Source organism: Alligator mississippiensis, chromosome 5 (assembly GCF_030867095.1).
Source record: "Alligator mississippiensis isolate rAllMis1 chromosome 5, rAllMis1, whole genome shotgun sequence".
NCBI lineage: Eukaryota > Metazoa > Chordata > Crocodylia > Alligatoridae > Alligator > Alligator mississippiensis.
In genome coordinates this window covers 37,634,155-37,660,586 of record NC_081828.1, presented here as the reverse complement: position 1 = coordinate 37,660,586, position 26,432 = coordinate 37,634,155, and the positions used below count along the sequence as shown (strand labels likewise).

Genomic DNA, 26,432 nt, shown 5'->3' with positions numbered 1-26,432 from the left:
TAAAGACCCATTTGAGTTTTAATATGCTGAGTTTTGTAGGAAAATTTTACTGCCCTGAGAGATGGTAGAATTTAAACTGCTTGAGGTTAGTACCTTTTTTCTGTTCAGTGCCAGGCACATAGCTAATATTCAACAAATGAAATGAAACCAAAGAACAAATATTTCATGTGGGCCAGCTTTGACACATGACTTCGCTTTCATCACAGATATAGGAGGAATGAGACACAGTCATATTTGTTGGGGGGGGGGGGGGGGGATTGAGAAAAACAACATCATCCCAGAAGGAGACAAGGTATAGGCAAGTGGGAATAGAAGGAAAGGGATCTGCTTCAGAATATGTTGTAGGAGAAAGTCAGCTGGAATTCTGCTGAAGCTGGAATATGTTGCAAGAGGGAGACAAAGTTTTTAAATGTCATGTTGTTTACCTTCAATTTCATTTCCTGGGTCATAGCTATCAAAAGAGGTAGTAATGAGGTATGGTGGTGGTGATTTTTGTGCTTCACCTTCATACTGTGGTAACATAGAATCACAATCTATTGAAGTGTTCACATGTGGAAAACCAAGGATATTTGGTAAAAATACCCCACAGAATAGAAGCACACAAGGGTAATATTGCCCCATCTGTGGAGAAAGGAACATATAGGTTATAGCAACTTCTCTGTCAGTGGCTATCATAGTTGACATGTAGCTCTTCTCCCACAGAGCAAAAACCAAGACAAGTCTACAAAGCTTGATTTTGTATTTTCTGCAGAAAAACTGTAACAATAAAATACCTATAATTGATGCAACACTGCAGTAAAGTATGCTAATATTTCCTTCTAAGCATTGAGGCATTAGTTGAATGCTCAGTTCTCTATGGTTATTTGATAGCTTCATAAGTCTGGAAATGGACGTGACCCAAACCTCCACATAACTGGATCCAGAGGTTTGGTTCAGCTCTGTCTTTAATCAAGATGGGTCCAATCGATAAACCCCTGGGCCTCAGAACATTGCTTGGGCTTGTTACTAGAACCAGGACCCGTGTGGTATTTCCCAATGCCACTGCTTCCAAGGGACTGCTGAGAAATCTTTCATTAAATCTTCTGGTGAACTCTCAGTTTGAGTTGTTTTATTAGTATGCTAGTTTATGTAAAAACAATGAGGGAATTAAAACTAAAAGAGAACTTAAGTGAGACAGTCAGGGAAGAAAAATATATTCCTATAATTCACCCCTAGCGTTAGCATCCACGATATATTGTTGCAAAGAAGAAGAACATTCCAGAAGTTCTCATGCATTTAAAACCAGATTTGATTGCTCATAATCAAATCATCTTTATATAAACTTCACCACTACATCATTTGCAAAACCCATCAACCATTATGAATATTTAACAATGTCCCAGTGAAGTGATAGTACTGATTCACTGTGAAATTCCAAGAATTATTTAATAACCCTTCCTATTTCTCATGTCTGTCTGTCGCTGGCTTGTCTCATGTTGACATGCAAGGCTATAATAAGACCACAAGAGGAAATTTTTCAAGACTTTTAACAGAGGTCATGATGTACCTTTTTCTTTTTCACCTACCTCTATATCTATTTTTTACTAGTGAGCAAAACTACCTTTTAACTATCTATGAGGAAAAAGATACCAAAAGAATGATGCAAGAGACAAGGCTATATAGGTCTGACTTTGAACTGAAACTAAATGCCTTATCAACAAGTCACCATGTCAGTGGTTAAGAAAACCAGGTGGCTGTGAGTTCTATGTTGAAAGATCTGAATCATAATTCACTAGTAGGGAGAAGCTTCTGAGGATTTGTAAGGTGTCAGACTCATTAACTGTGGTGAGCAATCAGGAAGAGAGAGATACTGTCCCTCCCAAAGCTCTCAGAGCAATGCTATTTAAATAGAATCCTTGTAAGCGTTGTGCTCAGGTAACAGCTTGGTGGGTGTGATAAGCCACTTTCTTGTGACTGTTTTGACTTGGTCTATCTCTAATTAAAATTTAAATATGGTATGTGGGTGTTATGACTGCAACAGCTGTAATAAACAGCGAGTTAATATGCACTCTCCTATATGTTGTTGAAATCCTTCTGTCTGACTCATGGCACAGGGAGGAATGTTTCTGTTTCTAATTGGATACTCTGTATCTATAGAGCATCCATAGCAATAATTTACCTGGCACTAGAAAAAATCCACCTTGACAATTTTGTTCTGGAGTTGTTGAGTTGTTCTTTAGTTAGATATACCTTGGTCTGCCCTGAAGGAAAATCTATGTTGAATCTCACATTTCCCCTCTGTTAGGGAGATGGAAGTACAAAGGTAGCAGGAGAAACGATTGATGCCATCTTCCTTTTGCATCAGCTCTTTGTTAAAGTTTGAAGATCAATGATGGGAACATCTGAAAGAAGTCCCTTTATTCTGGACAGGAGATGAAGCTGTGCCATGGCACCTTAGAGAACTGACTTTAAAAATGAATAATAACAGCGGAACATCTTAGCATTTTATTAAATTCCAAGGCTGGACTAGAGGTAGGAGCAGAAAGGTCCCAATAGGAATCCTAAAAGAGAGTCTGATGCAATCAGGATATCAAAGCTATGGCTACCTTCATAAAAACATATATTTTCTATACGCCTAAAAATAAATATTTCACATGGATACAGGTAGACTTTCTAGTGAAATAAAGAATCTAATTAAAAAAGTAAGGTCCTCACTGCTCCATGCAGTCAGTTCTGCTACATTATAGTAGTTTATATATCATACACACCTGTAATCAGAAGTCTTCTCTTATCCAACAATGAACACATTCGCTCCTGTCTGCCTGCATGCACTTTAATAGTTGGGCATGGTTTAGGAATAGCGAATCCTGCATCTTTGCAGGGAGTTACAGTAGATGACTCTGAGGGTGCTTTCACCTCTTATGGGAACATCCAAATGAGTGACAATGTGCAGTTCGTAGTGCTGCAGACACATCTGTGGTGCTGGAAACTGCACATGAGGCACATGCAAGCATTTGCTATGCTGCTGATTTGCAATGTGGTGGTTTTTTTTCAACCTGGAAGATCCTGGTGTCAAAAAAACCTGAGGCAGAAAATAGCAGGGTAGCGCATGTGGCAGCAGTGTGCGCCACTCAGAACCGTAGCCTGGCTGGCCGGAGCCCCACTCTGGCTGCTGGCAAAGCTCTGCATGCCCGAATCGCCGCTGCTGGAGCCCTGGGAAGCCCCCAGGACCTCAGGTAAGGCTGCTGGGGTCAGCCCAGGTACTGGCCCTAGCCTCCCCTTCCCCACCTAGGGCAACTTGCAGCGCACTAGAGTGTGTGTGCACAGGCATTCCCTGGGGACAAGCAGCAGTGGCACAACTATGTGTCGCTGCTATTTGTCCCTAGGAAAACACATGTGAACACTCATCTGCATGCACCCTATGACTCTATAATTCTAAGGTTCCACATGGTTCCCTTCACAATATTATCTTGCCCTGAAAACCTCCTTTCACAGTTAATTTAGTATAACTTCAGGTCAGCATACACTTCTGAGATTTCATGAACTTCAAGACAATTTGATGACTTCACTCTCTAAGATATTTGGCAAACTTATGAATAGAGACAGAAGTTGTTAAAAAGACTTGAAAAGCAAAACAAAAAATTAAAATTATAATAATTTCCCAGTAGTCTGAAATACAGCACAAGAAGCCCTACTGTCCTTGCAATTTAGGGCTCAGTTCTATAGCCCTTAAGTTCAGCAGGCAGTCTCCTCCTTCAGACTCATCTTTTCAAACGCACCTTTCTCCTTTCCTTTTAAATTCCTAAATCCTGTTGATTATCCATAAACATACTCCATAGCCTTTGAGAATAAAGAACATCTGGTCAAAGAGCATCTTCCCCCCAAAATCCCAGAAACGCACCTCACTGGCCAAGTCCTGATCCGCAAGCAACCTCTGGTCCCTCTGTGGTCAGTGCTCAGCAGTTGAACTGTGAAGTGCAACAGTCTGGGCAAGATGAGACAGATAAGATGGGAGGATCCACCAATCACAGTCAGGGTGGAGAAAGGAAAGTAGCCAATCAGTGACACTGGCATTTCCACCTTGGAAATTAGGACATAAATTGCAATTCTCTTATCCAGGTGTTGCAATAACTACTTACACTGTTAACAACTGGATCATACCTTCCCTGACCTTAAACTGCAGCTACGGAGGCATGTAGGACTTTGAAGGGTAATAGTTCAACATGTATGCTATAGGGCCATGGCATACCGAAAAAACTTTTTAATATTTCATGAAGAGTTAACATGAAAAAATATTTTTAACTGTTACTTCATGCCTTTTGGCTCTACCTTTTTACTTCTTCACCCCAATATTACAGCTGGAAGGATCTCAGAACATTAAAATAATGGTGATGGTTGGAAATACCTACATGCTTCCATTCTCAAAGAGCCAAAGAAAGTTGGTTTGTGTCATTTGGCAAATTTTTGAAAAACTGCATGTTTTGAGGGAAGGAATAAGCAGCTTTCAAATCTAGTAAAGGCTACGAAATATAATTTCAAAATCCATAAATGTCATTTTTACCCTACAAGAATTAAATGAGATTGGTTTGCAACACTGGATCCACTGAAAAAATAATTCCAGTTTTCCATACCTTTATGATGTGAGACATATACAAGGGCAATATATTGCCAATATGGTAAATTGGGACTCTAATAAAAAATTGTCCACTATAGACTTACATGCTATGTACCAGGAGATATGTGTCAGTATAGAGAAAAGGTCTATTTGTATTTCCATTTAACAAAATCCTTTCCTCATATTATTTTATTTATTATTCACATTGTGGTAGCACTTAGGAGCCCCAGTTCAGGACCAGAATCCTACTGTGGTATATATTGTATAAAAGATGGGCCCAGACCCAAACAACTTACAATATTAGTATAAGACAAGACCCAACAGATGAATACAGACAAAAAGATGGTGGAGAGGGTCATAGAAACAACGGGCCAATAGTGGTCAGCATGATGAGCAATTGTCTGATAACCAAAGAAGTCAGCAGCACTGGGTCAACAAGCTTTGCTGCATATACATTGTATATAAAAGTAAATCAAACACAACAAACACTTACCACAGTATGCACATTATGTAATACTGAAGCTGGGGTGAAACCTGGAAAGAAGAAAGGTAACAGACTGTTCTTTTCTGGGGAACACTGGGAGAATGCATGTCTCTTTAGCATTATCTAGCCTGGACTTGAAGCAAAGCTATTTCCCATCAGAAGTATTTTATGAGCTCTGGGGATAATCTCTAGCAGGACTAATTCAGCAGCACCCACATATGGGATCAGTTTCAGAATACCAGGTGTAACAAACCATCCCGCATGGGGATAGAACTTTACTCTGGGCTTCTCAGCAGCTCCCCAGTGTACAACTCCCTCTAAATTCTTGATTGAAATGCATCTTAATCGCATCAAAAACTTCTTTATAATAGCATTTTTAAAACATGCTTTGGATGTATTTTTATTAATTACATTTTCTTTCAATTACCGTATTTTCTCACTTAAAATATGTGCATTTCTCTCCAAATCAGCTGAGGGAAATTCAGATGTGAATTACAGCAAATGACCTATCCCTTTTTTCTTATACTCGCATGAAATTTGCACTGATGCCGCCTGACTAAGACCTTTAGGATGTGTCCCATTAGCTCTTATATAGTGCAATAGATGTAATGTGTTTCTGTTTAGAGGTAAAATAAGACAGAAAAAAATCTAATGATATGAAAACAAGGAAGGACCCTTCCAGAGGATCCAGAGATTTGGTGGCAGGGGCAGTTGCAGCAGTAATTGTGGCTGCTTCCTGAGCAGCTCTCTGGAGGTGGAGGAGTCCCAACAATTGATGCTGTCCATCGTTGGCTTAGCTACCTGACACGGCACAGCATGCTGGATTGGGAAGATGCCTAGGGTTAGTCTGTGGCTGGACCCAGCATGTGGACCTGGACCCAGAGACCCCAGACCTCAGTTATTTATTCATACTTGAAGGTAAGTTATTTTTTCCTCCTTGGGGGCCATTCGAAAGGGAAGACATGGTAACTGACTTTAATTAATTATGTGAATAGTACAATATTTACATTATTTAATCATGAACCATGCACATGTCAGATGATGGTGAGATAGGAAGCCCCTTGTAGCAGAGATCCTATCTTCTTCTCTGTACTGTACGGCACCATGTGCAATGTTTTTATTTAATTTATGTGGTGCTATGTACTGTAAGTTCAGTCCTATTGGTAGTAGTCAAAGTATCAACCAAAATGGGTAAATAATTGATTGCATTAGTAACAGATATAGAAACCTGGGACCTTAGAAAAACCTTTGCTTTTATATATAAAACAATTCTGTGTTTTCTAAACTGTTTTCCAAACTGCCAATTCAGTCACATCTGTGCCAGGGTTAAGACTGGACTCTGCCCCTTCTTGTTTGCTCTCCCAGAGAGAACAGGCAAACACTCTATTTCACAGTCTCTCCATGCTTCTACTCCTCCATGCATGTATTCCAATTTTTAAAAAATCAGCTTCCCTACTTAAGATATGCAACCCGATTTTGGGGGGGGAGGGGCTGATTTTAGGGGAGAAGGTGCATGTGGTATGTGAGTAAAGTTAGTAATATTTATAAAATTAGATATCCAAGAGGCAGAGTCTAATACCCCGACTGCAACTATCTTACTTGATCAATAGTTCCATTTAGGTCAATGGCAGGAATAACATAATTCTCACTGAACTCAAACACCTTAGACCGAATACACTGCTAATGGGAATATCAGAATGTGTTCTCTACAACAGTACCAAGTACTCTGTGAATGCCTGGCTTCACTGATAGGCACTGTTATCATACTGGCAGTGTCAATGCAGTGCAAGATTACAGTTACAAAGACATAGTGATAAGGATAGTTAAGTTATACGCCTGTATTTGCTAAAATTTTGATAAAACTGAGGCAGCTGAATGAGACTTAAGCCAGTAAGTCATCAGCTGTGGCTATAAGCTTAGTGCTTTGGCCAAATACAGAACATTACCTCATCTGTGTCATATACAAAGTCCCATGTATTGCATTCATCCACATCTGACTGTAGAACTACCATGTATTCCATTTTAGATGGGTTTCTTAAAGTGTACTTCTGATCTTATGGTTGTAAAGACAACATACATTCCATGTAAACTTACAGTGCTGTCTTCTTGAGTCTGCAAACCATCTGAAACAATAGTTTTGTAAGGTTATTAAATATGACAATTGTCTGTTAACATTTTAACTACTTCACTGATTTATTTCTGATCATTATAGCAGAACCATTCAGCTAATATCCTTACCTTGTTTTCTCAAACTGTCTCCCATGTTTCTATTGGTGCCACACATCACAGCTGTCCCCTACAGAGCTTCCAAAACTACAAGCTTTATTCTACCAGCTTGCATGAAACCATCATGTATCATCCATTAAAAAATCACCTTTGGCATATTAAAAATGAAATGAAATTAAATTAAATAGATGCAATGAGTGTCCAAATACACAAATATGAAGGTGCTGCTGAGTTTCCACTCCACAGAACAGAAGCATCACAAAATCTGGACCTTGCAGCAATGATTAGGTTGTGCTTGATATGGAACACATGGGCTCAATTATAAGATCATTCTTTAAGCAAAACTAAACTGAAGTATTTTTTGATAATACTTCAGAGATGTCACAATTTTGTGCAGATAATACTAGTTGACCTATTGAAGGATCCTGGTCTTTCTTCCAAAATCATGAGACTAATGTGTAAAATTGCAAGAGCAACAACAAAGAATACATCAAGCCATTACTGGTCCTGGTTTCAGGAGACTTCCACTTTAATACATGAGTGACCAGGGTGAACTGCATGTTCTGCATAACAAGAAGGTACTAGCTACTAATGAAATCTTTGAGCTGTCTTTGGAATTGCTATCTACTAGCTGTTCAAATTTCCAGAAAGGCTGCTAACTGAAGACACATACCACTTCTTCAAGATGACTTTAGATAACAAGTGATATCTAATTCCTGATATTTCACTGTCAGTGATCACAAGCAGTATTTTGAGACACCTGTGATCAGTTGTATCAATATGCTTTTTTAATTATGCAAAAATTATTCCAAAATATATACATACCAGTGTTACCAGAGCTGTGCTGCGAGTGACAAGCAACACCTCCGATTTTTATATATAAAGTTATTGTAATTATACTCAAAAGTTGACTGTATATTATCACTTGGGAAGAGAAGAATAGATGAGGAAGAAGTAATGAATATAGGTATGTATATTTTCATACCAGTTGTTTAAACTGTGAACTGTTTGTCTGAAGTGATGATGTTACACTCATACATAGCTTTCATTGGCACCTTATGAAACAAACAAAACAGAAGAGAACAGGAGAGAGATTTTTTCCTATCTTTTCTTATTACTGTATTATCTGATGGCTTGTCAGGGAAAATGACTGCTCCTTGTTTTAAGACCACGGCCTTGTTCACTTTCATGTGCTGGCTGCTTTCCCAAGCCATTTCACATCATCTTTTTTTCATCTCATCAGGCCCCTTCCTATTGCAATTTCTTCCTTGTTTTCATATCATTAGATTTTTTTCTGTCTTATTTTACCTCTAAACAGAAACACATTACATCTATTGCACTATATAAGAGCTAATGGGACACATCCTAAAGGTCTTAGTCAGACGGCATCAGTGCGAATTTCATGCGAGTATAAGAAAAAAGGGATGGGTCATTTGCTGTAAACTACTTTCCAGAGTGGACACTCACATGGTGTGAAATCTTTGGTGCACCTGAGACACTCTCCAAAGTCCAGCCAAAGTACACTTTGTAAGGGTGTGCAAAATGGACTGTATCCAATTCAGATTCGGCCCAAATCAAGAGACAGCAATTCGATTAATTGATTCGGATCACTGTCCCTGATTCGATTCAGCTGAATCAGAATCTGAAGATTCAATGCTGATTCAGAGAATCAGCAATTCGGCCATAGGCACAGCTTTAAAAGCTTTTTCTACACACCTTGAGGTACCAGAGTAGCTCACGAATGCTGCAACGCTGGGATGGATGATGCGTCCCACAGTGACAACCAAGAGGCAGGCATCACCACAGAAACAGAAATAAAGGAAAATTTGCAGAGAAGTTGCCCTGGTTTGCCAATGACTTATAAATTACTTATAATAGAAAAAAGAGCAGACAGACAATAAATGAGTCAGAAAGGATATGCTGGATTTAGGAGCTTTCTGACAATATCAACTCTCCAACATGCAACATCGGGTTAATAATGTATTTTCCAGAGGATAATTGACTGGGTGTTACATTGTTTTATTAGTAACCCCCTTACCTGGAATCAGTCTGGAGACTTACCCCAATTAACGGCTTCCTCTTTTCATAGAGGGTACTGCTATTTTCTGGGCAGCACCGTATCTTGTTATTGTTTTGTTTTCTGTTGTTTTTCTCCAGGCAACCTCCTTAAATTTAATTTATGCACAAGGCAGGATAATATCACATAAACAAAACAAGGTGCACATGATAACTATGTGAAAATATAGAGAGACTCCAAACCTGATTTTCAGCCCTGCCCTGTACCTAAAAGATACTCCTTCCCTCTCTGTACTACACACTCTAACCATAGAAAGCTTTGTATGATCAATAGCCTTCACTGTAACTACACATTGGCCAATAAAAATCACAGTTACTCAAGTACAGTCATTCTTATACTATCAATATAAATCTTTAACTGCATAACTTTCATAGTCAAGAATACATGTTAATGCTAAAGCCTAGAGCTTAAATTCTAATACTATTTTTGGTACTATTACAGTGCTTTTCACTGCAAAGATCTTCCAAGTGCTTTACAAAAATAGGTATGTGTGTACTCATACACAAACCAAGCTTATATATCTGCCACATTATCTTCTCAGATAGGCTGCAGGTTGCATTCATAGATTTGCTACAAGGGACAGCTATGACCATCTAATCTTCTGCATAATACAAATCAGAAAATTTGACTAATTATGCTCTATGTCTGTGTACTTAATTTCATCCTTAATATGAAAAAGTTAATCCAATGAGGTACACAATTGCATTTATTGGTTTTGCTATCAGATGGGTTTCCACATTTTCTATGCACAGTGTTCCAACCTCAACACGCATCCTCTGTTCTCTAGGCAGCTGAGCAGCTATGGAACATTTTGCAATACATTTTTGCTCAGCTAGAACACTTGCTTGACTGAGGAATTTCTTTATAACTTCCTCATGTTCAGTTGCTCTCCTGAGCTTAAGCAAATGTTCTTCTCCCAAAATGTATACAGTGTGCATAATGATGGAACATTCCAGTGCTCACTGTTCAAAAGTATACAACTATGCATTACCTAAAAAGTTAGTGCAAATATCTTTTACTAAATAAAATTTAATAAATTTCCTAATCCAAAGCCTGGAGAAGTCAAAGGGAACTCATGAGATTTTTGAGTCCAGGCCCCTGCCAGAGGCAGGAAGTCTGCAGGAATCAAATGATCCCAGCAAGATAAGCATCCAAACACCTTTTGAATGAGTCCAGAGTAGGTGCTTGCATCACCTCTGGGGGGGGGGGTCTGTTCCAGACCTTGGACACTTGGACTGTAAATAAGTTTTTCCTTATATCAAGTCTGAATCGGCCTTCTAGAAGTTTGTGGCCGTTAGACCTAGTTATCCCTTGGGGAGCCCTCGTGAACAATTGTTCTCCCAGATCCTGATGCAGCCCCCTTATACACTTATAGTCAGCTACCAAGTCCCCCCTGAGCCTTCTCTTCACCAGGCTGAAGAGTCCCATGTCCCTCAGCCTCTCCTCTTGAGGTTTGCTCTCTTGGCCTTTGATCGTATGGGTGGCTCTCCTCTGGATTCTCTCGAGCTTACCCACATCTCTCCTGAAGTGGGCGGCCCAAAACTGGATGCAGTACTCCAGCTGCGGCCTCACTATGGTCGAGTAAATTGGGAGGATGGCATCCCTGGTTTTGCTTGAGATGCATAGGTGGACACATGCCAGAGTTTGGTTTGCTTTGCTGACCACGGCATAGAATTAGTGGCTTATGTTCATCTTGTGGTCAATCAAGACCCCTGAGTCTCTTTTGGTTCCAGTGCTAGCAAGCGTAGCACCACCAAGTCTATATGTATTATGCTGGTTTTTTCTCCCAAGGTGGAGTACCCTGCATTTATCTATGTTGAAAGTCATCAGGTTTTGGTCCACCCACTTTGCAAGCATGTCCAAGTCGGCCTGTATCTCCAGCCTGCCTCCAGTGTCACCACCTTCCCCCATAGTTTATCATCATCCGCAAGCTTTGCCAGTCCACGTCTGACTCCCAAATCCAGATCATTAATGAAAATATTGAAGAGTACTGGCCCGAGCACTGAGCCCTGGGGGACGCCACTGGTAACCTTGTGCCACATTGATTTGTTCCCATCAACTACTACCCTTTGGATCTAACCCCATGAGATGGTTGAGGCCACGGTTCCTCAGCTTGGTCATGAGGACATCATGGGAAACCAAGTCAAAGACTTTCTTGAAATCCAGATAAATGACAGCAACGCCATCTCCCTTCTCCAGGCAATGCGTCATCTGGTCATAGAAGGAGATGAGGTTGGTCAGGCAAGACCTTCCAGTAATAAAACCATGTTGGCTGGCATTCAGTAGATTGCCTTCCATTAGCCTGTTGCAGATGGATCTCTTGATAGTTTTCTCCAAGATCTTTCCAGGGATGAACGTCAGACGGATAAGTCTGTAATTCCCTGGATCTTCCTTCCTCCCTTTCTTGAAGACTGGGACCACATTGGCTCTTTTCCAGGCTTCCGCTACATCACCCAAACACCACGAGCTTTCAAATATCTTGGCCATAGGGCATGCTATGATGTCTGCCAGCTCTTTTAAGACTCTCAGATGCAATCTGTCTGGGCCCACGGACTTATGGATGTCAAGCCTCTTGAGGTGTTCTCTCACTTGATCTACTTCAACTGTGGGCCCATTTCCCAAGACCTGGATGCTTTGCATCCTAACAGTGTGACCCCTTTGGGCAGGTGGAAAACTGATGCAAAGTAATCATTTAGGGGATTGGCCTTGGGCATCAGACATCAGCTACCCCATTTATTTTCACAGGGTGCCAATGTTGCTTTTGTTCTTCCTCTGACTTCCCACGTATCTGAAGAACAACATTTTGTTATCCTTGTTTCCAGTGGCTATCCGAGTTAGGTTACTGCTTTGGCTTTTCTGGACTGCTCCCTACAGGTACAGACTAGTGCTGAATAGTCCTCCTTGGTGATGATTCCAGTTTTCCATCTGGTATAGGCTTCTCTTTTAAGTTTCAGGAGACCCAGAAGTTCCCTGTTGAGCCAAGGGGACTTCTCTGCTCTCTGACTACATTTCCTGTGGGACGGGATAGACTTCCCTTGTGCTTTGAGGTCTCAGTTCTTTAGGAACAACCATTCCTCATGGACTCCCCTTCCTAGGGGGCCATGGTCCCTTAGTGCCTGACTGACCAGTGTGCTGAGTTTGTGAAAGTCAGCCTTCCCAAAGCTGAGGATTTCTGTTTTACTGAGGGATTTGCCCACCCTGCATTGGGCAGAGAAAGTAATCAGTTCATGGTCGCTGTCACAAAGCTTGCCCTCAATTCTCACATCACTCACCAGATCATCTCCTTTGGCCAGAATGAAATCCAGCAGTGCCTCCCCCCTAGTTGGCCTGTAGACTTCTTGCATCAGGTACAGGTTGTCAATGCAGGTGAGAAAGTTACGCGACCAGTCAGACTTGGCTGTGTGCTCTTCCACAAGATGTCTGGAAGGACATGCATACTCCTACAAGTATATCCTCTTCCCCATGCTCCCCACATATTTTAACCCAGAGGGTCTCAAGATGCCCTCCATGGATAATGAACTCAGTTTGAAGGGAAGTGTACTGCTCCTTGACGTAGAGAGCTACACCCCCATCCCTCTTCCCAACACGATCTCTCCTGTAGAGGGTATAGCCTTCTATACCTACCAGTCAGTCATAAGAGTCCCACCAGGTCTCCATTATCCCTACAAGATCATAATCTTTATCAGTCAGGAGGAAGGTCAGCTCCCCTTGCTTGTTACCCAAGTTCCTGGCATTTGTCTACAGGCAGTTGAGTCTGCCATGAGAAGCCCTAGGCTTCCTTATGTGATGAGACACAACCTTTCCTTGGGCTCTCAGAGTGGGTTCCCTTGGGCTACCTATGCTGTTACTACTGTGATTGGCATAACCTGACCTAGAACTGTTGATTTTCTCTCTCTCGCTCAGCAATCTTAGTTTAAAGCCCAGGTAGGTCATCCATTTTGGCTGAGAAAAGTTTCTTCCCTTTCCAGGTGAGTTGGAGGCCATCCCTTCCCAACAGTCTACTACCTCTCTCACTGAAGTGTGGAGTGTGGTCAAAGAAGCCACACCCCTCGTGATGGAACCATCGCCAGAGTCTTCTGTTCACCTCACTGATGCACCAATTCCTCTGGGGCCTGTGACCCATGACTGGGAGGATCAAGGAAAAAACTACCTGAGCCCCCAGCCCCTTGAGCCCAGCCCCCAGAGCCCTGTAGTCAAGCATGACCCAACCGGGATTGCTTCGAGCCATGTCATTTGTGCCCACATGGATAAGTAGCATGGGATGGTGGTCCAAGGGCCAAATGAGTTTGGGGATCTTCTCAGTCACATCACAGACATGAGCCCCAGGGAGACAGCAAACCTCATGGGCTATGGGGTCGGGGCAACAGATCACACCCTCTGTGCCCCTCGGGAGGGAATTGCCCATCATGATTACTCTGTGTGTTCTGGGCACAGTTGTTGATGGCTGTCCTTCCTCACATGTTGGGGCTGGGAGTTCAGTTGGCTCAGCTGCTGTGAGGGGTACAAAATGGTTGTGCAGCTCCAGGGGAACGGTCAGTCTGGTGCAGTGCCTCCTAGGGCTGCAGACTACCTCTGTCCAGGCAAACCCTGGCTGGACCTCATGGTGGTTCTTTGTTTCCACCAAGGCATCGTCAGCCGTCAGGTGGAGTGCCTGGAAGTAGGTGTCCAGTTCCTGCTCTGCATCTCTAATGGTTCACAGCCATTGCACCGTTGCCTGGAGTTCCCTACTCAGGCACTCCAGGGCCTCCACTGTTGAGCAAATCTCACAAGGGGAGGTGTCAGTGCTCCCAGACCCAGCTGCCTGCATCCATGCCAGGCAGCCTCCATGGGAAGCCAGGGGCTCTGTGTTATAACTTCAGTGTTATATTATGATCATTTAATGTAGTGGTGCCCAACCTTTTTGCCTTGTGGGCTGGATGGGTGGTGCCAGGTCCCTCTGCACACTGGATCTGGTTGATGGGTCTGATCTGGCTGTGGGGATCATGCAGCTTAACCTTGATCCCCCCCACCCAGAGCACAGGCTGGGTGGAGCAGCCCCAATCTGAATACATGCTGGGGGAACAGCCTGGTCCTGGTCACAGTCTCAGTCTGGATGCATGGTGTAGGGACAGGGCAGGGCAGGGCAGAGGAGGGGGAAGGAAAGCAGCCCAGCCCTGATCTAGATGCTGCCCAATCCCCATCCTAATGTGTGGGGATAGCAGGGTGAAGCAACCTCAACCTGGGCATGTGGGTTGTAGTGAAGGAACAGTCTGTCCCAGTCTGGATGCACAGGGGGTAGCCTTACCCTGATCCTACTTCATGGGCAATGTCCTGGGCAAGGGTGGATCTGGCTGCATGAAACTTCCACTGCTCCCTAATGTCAAGTTTCTAACCTGTGGGGGAACCCAACAGACCAGATGTTATGGCTCTGTGGGCTGGATTTGGCCCCCAGGCTGGAGGTTGAGCACCCCTGATTTAATGAGTGAGGTTCTTCTGTGTCAAGATGGGCAGGAAGAAAGCCTTTCTACTCTTTTATCTGCATCAGGTGTACAATGTGGGGGTTTGGCAGCAGGCACATAAATCCACTGGCCACACCCTAAAGGTGAGGGGCTATGTAGTAGATGCTAGCAAAATCTTTGGATGGACTGCAGGGTTATCCATGCTCTTCCACCACACCAGAAAGGAGAAAGATTGTAATCTCCGTCAAGTCACACATAGGTCCCTGAGCACAACTCAGTTTGTATACAAGGACCAGGATCAGGCACAAGGAAATAACACCAAGATTTGATCAGCTTGCTCATTACTGACACAGAAAACCTACAGTATGAGCAACTGCTCCTAGGGGAAAATCTAGCTGCACCCCCTTTGATTCCTGCTCCACATAAAGTTTAAAACCAACTGCCTGGGAGGGGCAGTAGCATTTCTATTCAGGCAGTGCTGAGAGCATTAATTCACTTTTTGTCTCATTGTCATCTTGCTGAATTTTCTAAATTATTCAGTCCACAAGTGTTAGCGGCCCTCTCTCCTTCTGAATGTCCTTTAATGGTTCTTCTAATCAAACTGTCCTTTCTTCTGCTAGTTTCTCTTGGTAATGTAGCTTCTATTTCACAGCCCTGCAGACTGTTTTTAACTCTAGCTAAAAATATTGATGCAGGTGCGGAAATAACTTTCAGTGAAACACTGTAAGCACTGTCAAGCTGTTCAAGAAGGTTAGATTTTGTTTTATGAATCTGAAAAAGAGTTGTACATTTAATTCTAGTAACTGCATGCCTAATGAAATCATACCTTTTAATTATTTTTTCCTTGTTGTGTTGTTAAACATTATATATGTTGAAGCAAATTAGTGCACATTCCAATAAAGTTTTTTCTTTTGCTTCCATCTTAAATTGCATAATATATTCTTGGGCCCCATGCTTCTAGTTTCTTTTACCTGAAGAAAAATATACGTTCTGTTATATGTGATGACACACCATACCATCTCCACTCCCCTTTTCAAAATCCTATATCTGCCCATCAGGCCTGTTCCCCCCCACCCAAGCCTGTCTCTAACCCATTGACTCCTCAGTCTACATTTTCACTGACTGCCTGTCTTGTATGCATACCAGACCAGCCTCTGGCTTCTTTACTTTTCATTCCATCCAGGAAGAGCACACACCAGCTGCTGAAACTTCCTCAGCCTGATGAAGGGTTTTTGAACCCAAAAGCTTGCTTAATAATTGTTTTCCAACTATTTAAGTTGGTCTAATAAAAGATATCAGATTCACCCAAAGAACCTTGTCTGCCTTTATACCAAATATTGGTTCAAATCACTCCACTCAGTTAAAAGAATGCGCCCCTTAGGAGATTTCATTTCACTGACCCAATGGTCATCATCATTAACTCTTCTATGACATTAACTATTGAGTCAACTGCAAGCTTCCCAGTGCAGAAAATCATGTGCTGTACAAGGGAGCATATGTGTTCTGATTCTTTGAGGTATTAGGAGGAAGAAATACTCCCTGAAAGAATAAGTGCTTCTGCTTTGTTGGTTAAATGCTACCTCTAATTCACCTGTTCATTAGCAATTTCAGGGACAGGCCTATATCTGAAAGGCTGTAGGGAAGTTCTACTGTGACAAAGCCTGTGATGGTTTTCAATGAGCAGGTTTTAATGTTTAAATCAATGAACCAAACGACAAGCGCATTTAATATGAACATCAGCAGATTTATGGTCCATACTTGCTTTAATGGTTCCAGTTTATTTATCCTGATAAGTGAGCAAGAAGCTTAAGTTGCTTTAATGGTTCCAGTTTGTTTATCTTGATCAGTGAGCAAGAATCTTAAGTTGATATAATACTGTTGTTTCAGTACATACTATTATGGTAGCAATCACTCAGAGTGAGAAGACAGAACAATGTGGATTACTATCATCAAGATGAATAATACTTACTATTTATCAATTTTAATAACACCTTTCTTAAGTCCCAAATCACCTTACGATAACAAAAAATTAAATAGCAAACCAGCAGATGCTGGGCACATTTACACATGCCATTAGTGCATATGAATAAACTCTGGAGCTTACTGCTCTGGAGTTTTTTGCTCCCGGGCATTCTGTTTGAATGTGCACCTGGGAGCAATTAATCCAGGGCAACCAGCTCTAGAGTTTATTCATGTGTAGCACATGGAGTCTGGTCAGAGCAGCCCCAGTGGGCAGCGGTTTCCAGGGGTCAGCCTGCCAGCCTGGGGTTGCTCCCCCTGGCTCTGTGTGCTGTAGAAGGACGGGCATAAGGGAGTTTCAGTGCAGGGGTTAGCTGGCAGGCAGCCCCTGCACTGAAGTACCCTTATGTCCTAGCCAGCCGAGTCAGTGTCTACATGTGTTCTGCTGTGCATGAAGAAGCTCCACAGCAGGGTAGTACTTGTATTTACAAGTATTATCCTGCTGCAGAGTTTATTAGTTTCTTGCACCCCCAATAGGGGCGCACATGCAGACACTGAAACATTTACTGAAGAGCTGATTAGTCAGCTCTGCAGTAAACATCTCATGTAGACGTGCCCACAAAGTAATATCAAACACTTTAGGCAGGACCACTAACATGACAAATGTAAAAATGTATTCTGAGTCACTTAAAAAGAAAATTGCTCTAAGTTTGGATTTAAAGGCTTTTGTAGTGTCATTAGCTGACTCATGCTGAGTCCCTCAACTCCTGTCAGTCCAGAGTCAGGTAATTAAAAGAGTAGTATTTTGAAACAGCAAAACTGCTAGTGTCAGGAATTAAGAAAGCAATCACAAATCAGGAAAGGAATGTATATTAGAGATTGGGATAGGTTGTCTTAATTTTGATGGAATAAACAGGTTGAGCGAATCAAGTATTAAATCATATGCTCTTCCTATGCAGACATTAGACAGTTAAATGTGGCTCTGGATTTTGAGTACAGAGACCTTGGCCTGCTTGGCTTGATAGCAAGCAAATCCCTTTAAAAATCTTTTAAAGCTGTCACTTCCCACCTCTCTTGGGGAAGGAAAAAGTTAGTTGATATGGCCTAGAGCATTTGCTGTTCTTGTTAGAATACCATTTTGCTTCTTTGAAGGTAGGACAAAACAAACACACAATGGGAGAGAAAAGAAAAGCAAAGATAGAAAATATACCTTACCTTTTTGGTGCTGGCTTTTCCTTGCATCCTCAGTGCTAAGAAATAGTGCTGTGCCTATCAGCATCTTACACCAGTGTTGGGCTGTTTAATATATCACTTTTAGCTGCTTCTATAATCATGGAATCATAGCAGCAATGGGGAAAAAAAATGAAGCCTTGTCTAACTAAGTCAGAAATAGAAAACAAAAGAGAAAGGAAATAAAGATAATAAGTAATGGGTAGGGACCTACCAAATACACAGTTTCATGGATTCTGAGTCTTTGCCCAGGTCTTAGTTGAAGCTGATGGAGGTATCAGTGTCATTTAGGTCCATATCTCTGGCATTATCTGAACAGGACATTTCTGGCCAATAAGGGTACTTTTATATGTGCTCTTACACGTTCTGATTAGAATGCATTGGAGAAGACTTGATTAATCTGCTGTAGTGCTCTAATCAGAATGCTCCAGCATGCTGCAGTGTCTCATGTATTCAGTGTCCTGCATTTTAAAATGGTGGCAGAGGCGCTTTAACTAAAGCTCGTAGAATGAGCTTTAGTTAAAGCACCCCCATTGCCATTTTGAAATCCAGGATGCTGAACACTTGAGACTGCAGCATTTTAATTAGAATGGTTCCTGAGATCCACCCTAATTAAAACAACCCCTACCCTGAAGCACGTGTGTAGGCACCCTAAAAGCCCAGTAGTGTCATGGTGGATTCCACAGTCCCCAGAATCTATTCTCTAAGTTCCTCCCTCCCAAGCCTTCAGTACCAAACCTCAGTAGTAATGTTCAGGTGACAGTGGCATTTATAGAGATGGCGAACAAGATAGGTGTGTGGCTAAGGCACAACCCTAGGATTCACAGGACCTGGGTTCTAGTCTCTGCTCTGCCCCAAGCTTCCTGTGAGTCTTATGTCAATCCATTTAAGCACTCTGAGCCTCAATTTCCTCATCTGGAAAATGGAATAATGATATTTACCTACTTTACCACATTGTCGGGATGCTCAATTAATGGTTGTGCTAAGCTCTCCGCAGGTGGAAAGTTTTGAATAAGTACACAGTAACATGCATGATTATTATGTTTGCCAGGAATGTTATTGAGGATTCATTGTGACATCACCCTCACAGCACATATGCACAATACAGGGAATGCTGGCTAATTAGGTTATTCACCCAGGCAAAAATAAAGGCATGTTTATGTTTTACAGTAAATAAATTGTTTTATCTAGAAACACTGTTGTGAAGAAGAGGAAACAAGGAAGATACTTACTGAGAACTAGCAGGAGCTGGTGAAGGAGAGGAGTCCCCTGGGAGCCGTGATTCTGCAGCAGCTGCTCTGTGAGGCTAGAGCAGCCCTGAAGGGAGAAAAAGGAACATGGAAAAGTGGAAGTGAGGGAGCGTGGGGAGTGCAGTGAGCTGAGGAGTGGAGATTTGTGTCCCAAGACCTAGGAGGATGAGTGGGACAGCCTCAACGGTGGAGAACCAGTGGCCAGCTGGCTGCGGAGCTCTGAAGAGCTCAATTAAGCTGGGAGATGCCGGCTGGAGCGGGGTAAACTGCTGCAATAAAAGGGCCAGCCAGAAAGAGAGTGGGTGAGCCCTGTTATAAGGTTACTGATCTTGTTACCTTTTTTTCTTTTTGTTAGTTTAGTCTGCCACACCTTCGCCTCTACAGGCCAGCAGCATGCTGCATCAAGTAGCCAGCAACCCTACCTGATGAACATAAAGGGGAAAATCCCTTGACTGGGACCAAGGGCAGTGCAGAGACATCAGCCCAGGCGGGCTTTATTTCTTTTTCATTGCGTTATTTCTTTGATGCGATTGCTCTGTTAGAGGGCTTAACCCTTGAGAGATACCAACCATAGTACTCACCTGGGGCTGAAGAAGTAGTCCGGTAATCCACATTGCTTCTATTCCATCGAGATGGTTGTCGAGACGTGCATGAGCCTAAAATAGAAAAAAAAATTTGCAAGCTAAGTCCGATGCAAATGAATGGCAGCGTAACATCTTGGGCGTGCGGGAGGTCGGAGCTCAAGAAGAAACCTACATTGAGATATCGTTGCCCAGTGGCATTAGAATTACCACCTCTCAATTGAGATTGTCTTTAAACATCAAGATGTGTCAGGCGAGAGTCGGGACCATCACTACGGCATACAGGCCAGTGATCATGATACTGATGGTCAGGATTGAGAAAGTCCTTGGTTGCAGTGCACACAGCTTTAACTGAGCCTAGATCTTACAACTGTCCTTTCCCCAAAATTAAAGCCTGGTAACAATCAGCTGATTATTGGTCCCAGCCTCCACACCAAACTGGAGTCTTGAAACTGACCAAGAATGGAATACATCAGAGGAGTCCTTGGCAGTTGTCACAGCAGGTTGACATCTCTGTGGAGAAGTCTGATGATAGCTAAATGTGCATTACTTAATATGAACTGGACATATTTCTTTCACAAAAAATTCTAACTTTGCTGCTATATGATTGTACTTTAACATGCACATTAGACGCACACATTTCATGTGCAATTGACATATCCCAAGTGCCCTATGCAACAAAGCCCACAAACTATCATTTTGGCCTCTGGCATGTGATTGCACCAACCTCAACCCATTTAGACTTCCTTACATGCTCTTCTCTATCCATCACACTAAGCTTAAGTGAGTACAAGTTTTATGTCAGTTAGTGTGACTTTAAGGACCACAAACTCTTTTGTTTTATTACTTATGTAATCCCATTGAAGTACATGGGTTTTCAAGAGGCACAATCAGACAAACATTTCATTCTAAGAAATAAAATATGACCAAGTAACCCTAAGGTTGTAGTTAGGGAATTTAAAAGGGATCATAAGTAGGAAGGAAATAAAGTTAATGGTATATGCTGTGTGAACGGGCATAATTTAGACCCAATCTTGACTTGCATCAACTAAACTGTTTCTAAGTAAAAGAACTATAAAGTTTAATATCTGTTACTGAACTAAATTAAACCAAGCTTGTAGTAGAGAAGCTAGATTAAAATGTTTGCAAATATGTTTTGATTTTTTCTGTGGCTTATATGTGGGTTTTTGGAAAAATATCATAAATTTCAGCCAAAACAACTGAAAATTTTCACAAAATATACCTGCATTTTTTAACCAGCTTTGGATACCTGATTTAAATATGCCTATAAATCAAGGTGGTACTGTTTTAAATAAGTTGATTTAGAAATCCATTTAAATTGGTGCAATTGCCTTGTATAGTCTTTGCTTAGACTTGCTTCTGATTGTAAGCCCCAGTCCATATATGGGAAGTTGATATTTATAATGTTTTTCGAGGTCATATTGCTTACTGTCAGCTCCCTGATGAAAACAATATTTGTTTTAACCCTTTAAATAATTCTGGTCCTATTTTTCAAATTACTTGGGAGTAAATATTTAAGAAATGGCACATACTAAGCCCAACATTAATAATAATTAAACATACATAAGATTCAGTATTCCAGTGACCATATGGATGTGTGTAATATACATATTGCATACACACACCTCTACTACTAATATACAAAGAAAATCTAATTATTTATATTATTTGATGCTACAGAAGAATGGTAAGGCCAACAGGAGACCAACTTGGCTAGACAGCAAGCTTTTTTAAAGAGCGGAAACAAATATGAATCCTGCAAAAAGTTGAAATTTGGTAATATTACTATGGAAGAATATAAGGTCATTGCATGGGTGTACAAGGATAAAATGTGGGAGATAAAGGCATGATCTCAGATACAACTGGCAAGGGACATAAAAGGCAATAAAAAGGGATTAATTCTATAAGTATGTCAAAAATAAGAGGATGACCAAAGATACTATAGGTTCCTTATGGAATGCAGAAGGCAATTTAGTTATGGATGATGCAGAGAAGCTAAAGCATTTATTTATTTTACTTCAGTCTTTGCAAAAAAAGGCAGCTACCAGAAGATGAGTGCAGTTGGAAGTAAAGCTAGGGAAGGAGTCAAACAGCCTACAGTAATGACAGAATGGCTTAGGGAGTACTTAAAGAAGCTAGATACTTTTAAGTCAGCAGGGTTAGATGGACTGTACCATAGGGCACTGAAGGAATTGGCTGAGGTAATTTCAGAGCCATTAGCTTTGAGAACTTGTGGAAGTTGGGTGAGATCCCAGATGACTGGAAAAGGACAAATATGGTGCCCATCTTTAAGAAAAAGGAGTATCCAGGGGACTGCAGACCAGTCAGCCTGACCTTGATACTTGGAAAGATTGCAGAGCAGGTCTTCAAAGAATAAATTGTGAAGCATCTAGAGAAGAACAAGGTGACCAGGAACAGCCAGCATGGATATACCAAGAGCAAGTCATGCCTGACCAACCAAATTTCCTTCTATGATAAGGTCACAGGCTCTGAGAATGGGGAGAGAGCATTGGATATGACATACCTTGACTTTAGCAAGGCTTTTGGACACCATCTCCCACAACATTCTCATTAACAAGCTATGGAAATACTAACTAGACAAAAGTACCGTAAAGGTGGATACACAACTGATTGGATCATCATGCTCAATCAGTGGCTCAATGCCTAGTTTGGAGGAGGTACCAAGTGGGGTTCCTCAGGGGTCTGGTCCTGGGTTTTGGCATTGTTTAATATCTTTGTTAATGATTTGGACAATGGGATTGAGTGCACACCTAGCAAATTTGTGGATGACGTCAAGTTGGGTGGAGATGTAGACATTCTGGAGAGTAGGGCTTGGATCCAGAGTGACCTGGATAGACTGGAAAAACAGTCTACAATCAACCAAATGAAATTCAACAAGTTCTGCACTTGGGATGGAATACCTGCATGCACGAATACAGACTGGGGAATGACTGGCTAAGCTACAGTACTGCAGAGAAATATCTGGGACTTACAGTAGACCATAAGTTGAATATGAGCCAAAAGTGTGCTCTTGTTGCAGAAAAGACCAAGAGTATTCTAAGTTGCATTAATAGGAGTGTCACTTCAAAATCAAGGGAAGTGATTCTTTTGCCCTATTCAGTACTGGTGATGTCCCACCTAGAGTACTGTGTTCCAACACTTCAAGAAAGATGTGGACAGACTGGAAAGAGGCCAGTAGAGAGTAACAAAAATGGTTAGAGGCCTGGGAAGCAAGACTTATGAGGAAAGGTTGATAGAGCTATTATTTAGTATTGAGAAGAGAAGACTGAGGGACGATTTGATAACAGAATTCAAATACCTGAGAGGGCAATTAGGACAGAGATGAGCTGTTTTCTGCAATCATAAGGGACAAAACGAGGAGCAATGGATTTAAGCTGAAGCAGGAGAAATTGTGGTTGTAGATTAGGAGGAACTTTCTTATTATGAGGCTAGTCAAGCATTGGAACAGGCTGCCTAGAGAAGGCTGCTGTAGAATCTTCATCCCTGAAAATTTTCAAGAGCAGGCTGGACAGGTACTTGGTTAGGATAGTTTATTCAAGGATGATCCTGCCTTGAGTAGGGGGCTGGATTAGATGACCTAATGAGGCCCCTTCTAGCCCTACTTTCCTATGATTCTGTGATCTCCTACCGACCCAAATTCTTTTTTTAAGAATGGAGGTGGTAATTAATTTCAGAAACCAATTTACTAGCTTATTTTTTCCACTAAGTTAACTTGCATTTCATTAGTGTAAAATAACCACAGATAGGCATTATTACCCTGAAACCTGCATGCAATTACAGTATTACATAGCAAGAGTAATCACATCAGTCTGTTTCCTTTCACTCCTATAACTGCTGGGACAGTTATAAATAGAAGTAAATGGATCTCTGCCATATTACACAAACTGTAAATTTAGGCCATTAGGGTCTGACCAACATTTCATAAATTAAAAAAAAAATCTGTACGTCCAAAAATTTGATACAAGTCATGTCCCAAACAATCATAACTGACTGACAGGCCACAACAGGTCACCCTTCCATTTAAAAAGGCAATTAAATGGAACTTAAATGTCTTACAAAGTATAAATTAGCAAGCACAAAACTCTAATCACTTAGCACCTAACAACATGGATATTACCTTTGTGGTTTATTCCACATATGAATTATAAAGCAAAGAGCACTAACATTTCAATTATCAAGCTACTCACACATTATGAAACCCTGACAAGTTTTTCATACTAACACATATTAAACCATATTTTCCTACTGAAATTAGAAGACATTTGAAGTAGATTTTTTGAGACAAGCTGCTCACTATTAGCAGTAATAATATAAAACCACTCCATCATCTTTGATGAAGCTTGGCTGATTTATGTGAGCTGAGTATCTGTTGCTTTTTGTATATTGCCTTATTTCTTTAATTTTCAATAACTAGATTTTAGTAACTCTAATGTTCATATTACATTGCAAATTTCACTTTAAATTGAAAATGTTGGCAACATATTCCCCCTGCCTTTTTTTTTAAAGTAGATATCAAAGGGGACACTTGAAGCCAAGAGGATCATGGGAACATATAAGCTGTATTTGGTACTTGGAACTCTACTTTTCCCTGTTGCTGTCCAAATCATATGACTCCTTTGGTGCCTCTTTCTACTGTTCTACAGAGCTGGGCTTTGTTTGACCACATGACTTGAACAGTCCTGCTGGCCTCTGCAGTCCTTTAAACATGCTTCCCCTCAGCTCTGATGCTCTGGCTTCATATCGTGCTGTGTCCATTGAATAAAGAGAACAAAGGATGGTAAGCACGTCAAACTGTATGTGTCCCCTTGCAGAACTTCAGGCTGCAGAAGATGACTGAAAGGTCCAAGAACTTGTGGTTCTCAGAATTTAGGCTGGACTTGCAGCTTCCTGAAACACCTATGCTTAAAATACCCTGTATCTTTTATTAGACCAACTAAAATAGTTGGAAAAATTCTTCTTTGTGAGTTTTTGAGTACAAAAACCCTTCTACAGGCAGAGGAAGCATCCACAGTTGTTTTGTGTTCTTCCTCTGCCTGAAGATAGGCGTTTGTACCTGAAAGCTTGTAAAGAAGAATTTTTCTAACTATTTTAATAAAAGATATCAGATTTACCCAAAGAACCTTGTCTGTTTATGCCCTTAGAGAAACACAGCTACAACCAACACCCCTAAAATATGCTGTGGAACTCTGCATCTCCACAGGACATTTCCCAGCTGTTGTTCTCTTCCTATCAGTTTTCCTTGTCATGAAGAGTTAAGGAATTCCTCACAGTTCCTGGCAATCTTGTTGACCTCTTCAACTTCTGCCTGCACAAAAGGTGTCCACACATTACTCCTTTTCTCCACTAAAATGTATGGGAACAGAGCTCAATAGGACTCTGTGGGCCTATAAGGTATGCAGAGCTTAAAGTCTGTGCATTAGTCACAGCTCTTGCCTCTCTCCTAAGGTAGTCACTGGTTCATAAATGCATTATAGGGCCTATAGTAATTATGTTTATCACAGGGAGCATGAACAGAGGAGTCAAGCAAGGATATGTGATTGTACCAACAATCTTTCCCATCTCTATCACAGTTATTCCACATCTCATTGCTGATAGACTTCCATCTGGAGTCAGCATCCAGTATTGCAAAGTTGGGAATCTCTTTAACATCAACTGGTTACATTCCAAATTCAAGAAAACCAACACTTCCATTACTAATCTTCAATATGCTGACAATTGAGTCATGAGTCCACTCAACTGAACAGCTCTAGGTCACTCCTGATTGCTTCTGCAAAGTGTATGAAATGCTTAGACTCACTCAACTTCATGAAAACCAAGGTAATTTATCAATCCACCCCAAACCAAGCACCTGTTCCTCCACATATTAAAATCAGAAAGCTATTCCTGGAGAATGCTGACCATTCCCCCTACCTGAGTAGTCACCTTTCCCAAAAACATAAACAATGATAATCAAAACCAGATAAAATCTGCCAATGCTGCTTTTGGATGTCTTCAAAATCATGTTTTTGATGATCATGACATCACAACCTAAACAAAACTTGTAATCTACCAAGCTGTTGTCATTCCTACTCTGTTGTATGGGTGTGAAACTTGGATGACCTACCAGAAACACCTGAAAGCTTTGGAACATTTCAATCAGCAATGACTTCAGAAAAACCTCCATATCAATTGGAAGGACAGAAGAACAAATGCCAGTGTTCTGACTCAAGCAACCACCATCAGCATTAAAGTTACATGTATATGGCACCAGCTCCATTGGGCAGGACATGTCATAAGGATGTCCAACAAGTGGCTCTCAAAACAGGCCCCATACTTCCAAGTCGTCAATGGTCACTACTCTAGAGGTAGGCAAAGAACAGATCCAAGCACATCTTGAAGGCCAGATTGAAGAAACATGATACTAACATCAATACTTGGGAGACTCAAGCGTTGAATTGTCCCCAGTGGTGCCATGATGTACATCAATCATTTTGAGCAAACTTACCTCACTGTGGAAGTGGATAGACAAGAAAGACAAAGGGAAAGAGCTGTGACCTGATATCACCAGGATC

At 41.4% G+C, this 26,432-nt stretch overlaps 1 protein-coding gene across 2 annotated transcripts in view; it reads right to left on the bottom strand.

Moving 5' to 3' along the window:
* Positions 1 to 26,432, bottom strand: part of LOC102567843 (hornerin-like) — a 116,890-nt gene that overhangs the window by 66,826 nt on the left and 23,632 nt on the right. Inside the window, exons 3-10 of one of the 2 annotated variants that reach the window (XM_019479113.2) lie at positions 19,840 to 19,914; positions 19,241 to 19,325; positions 17,994 to 18,156; positions 7,317 to 15,790; positions 7,173 to 7,201; positions 5,088 to 5,128; positions 3,881 to 3,964; positions 426 to 621 (exon numbers count right to left, since the gene is read on the bottom strand). In XM_019479113.2, the coding sequence (XP_019334658.1) occupies positions 426 to 621 (196 nt within the window). In that variant the 5' untranslated portion in view covers positions 3,881 to 3,964; positions 5,088 to 5,128; positions 7,173 to 7,201; ... (2 more) ...; positions 19,241 to 19,325; positions 19,840 to 19,914. Of the gene's footprint in view, positions 1 to 425; positions 622 to 3,880; positions 3,965 to 5,087; positions 5,129 to 7,172; positions 15,791 to 17,993; positions 18,157 to 19,240; positions 19,326 to 19,839; positions 19,915 to 26,432 lie in introns of both variants that reach the window. The other variant, XM_014599720.3, reaches the window with a different exon arrangement.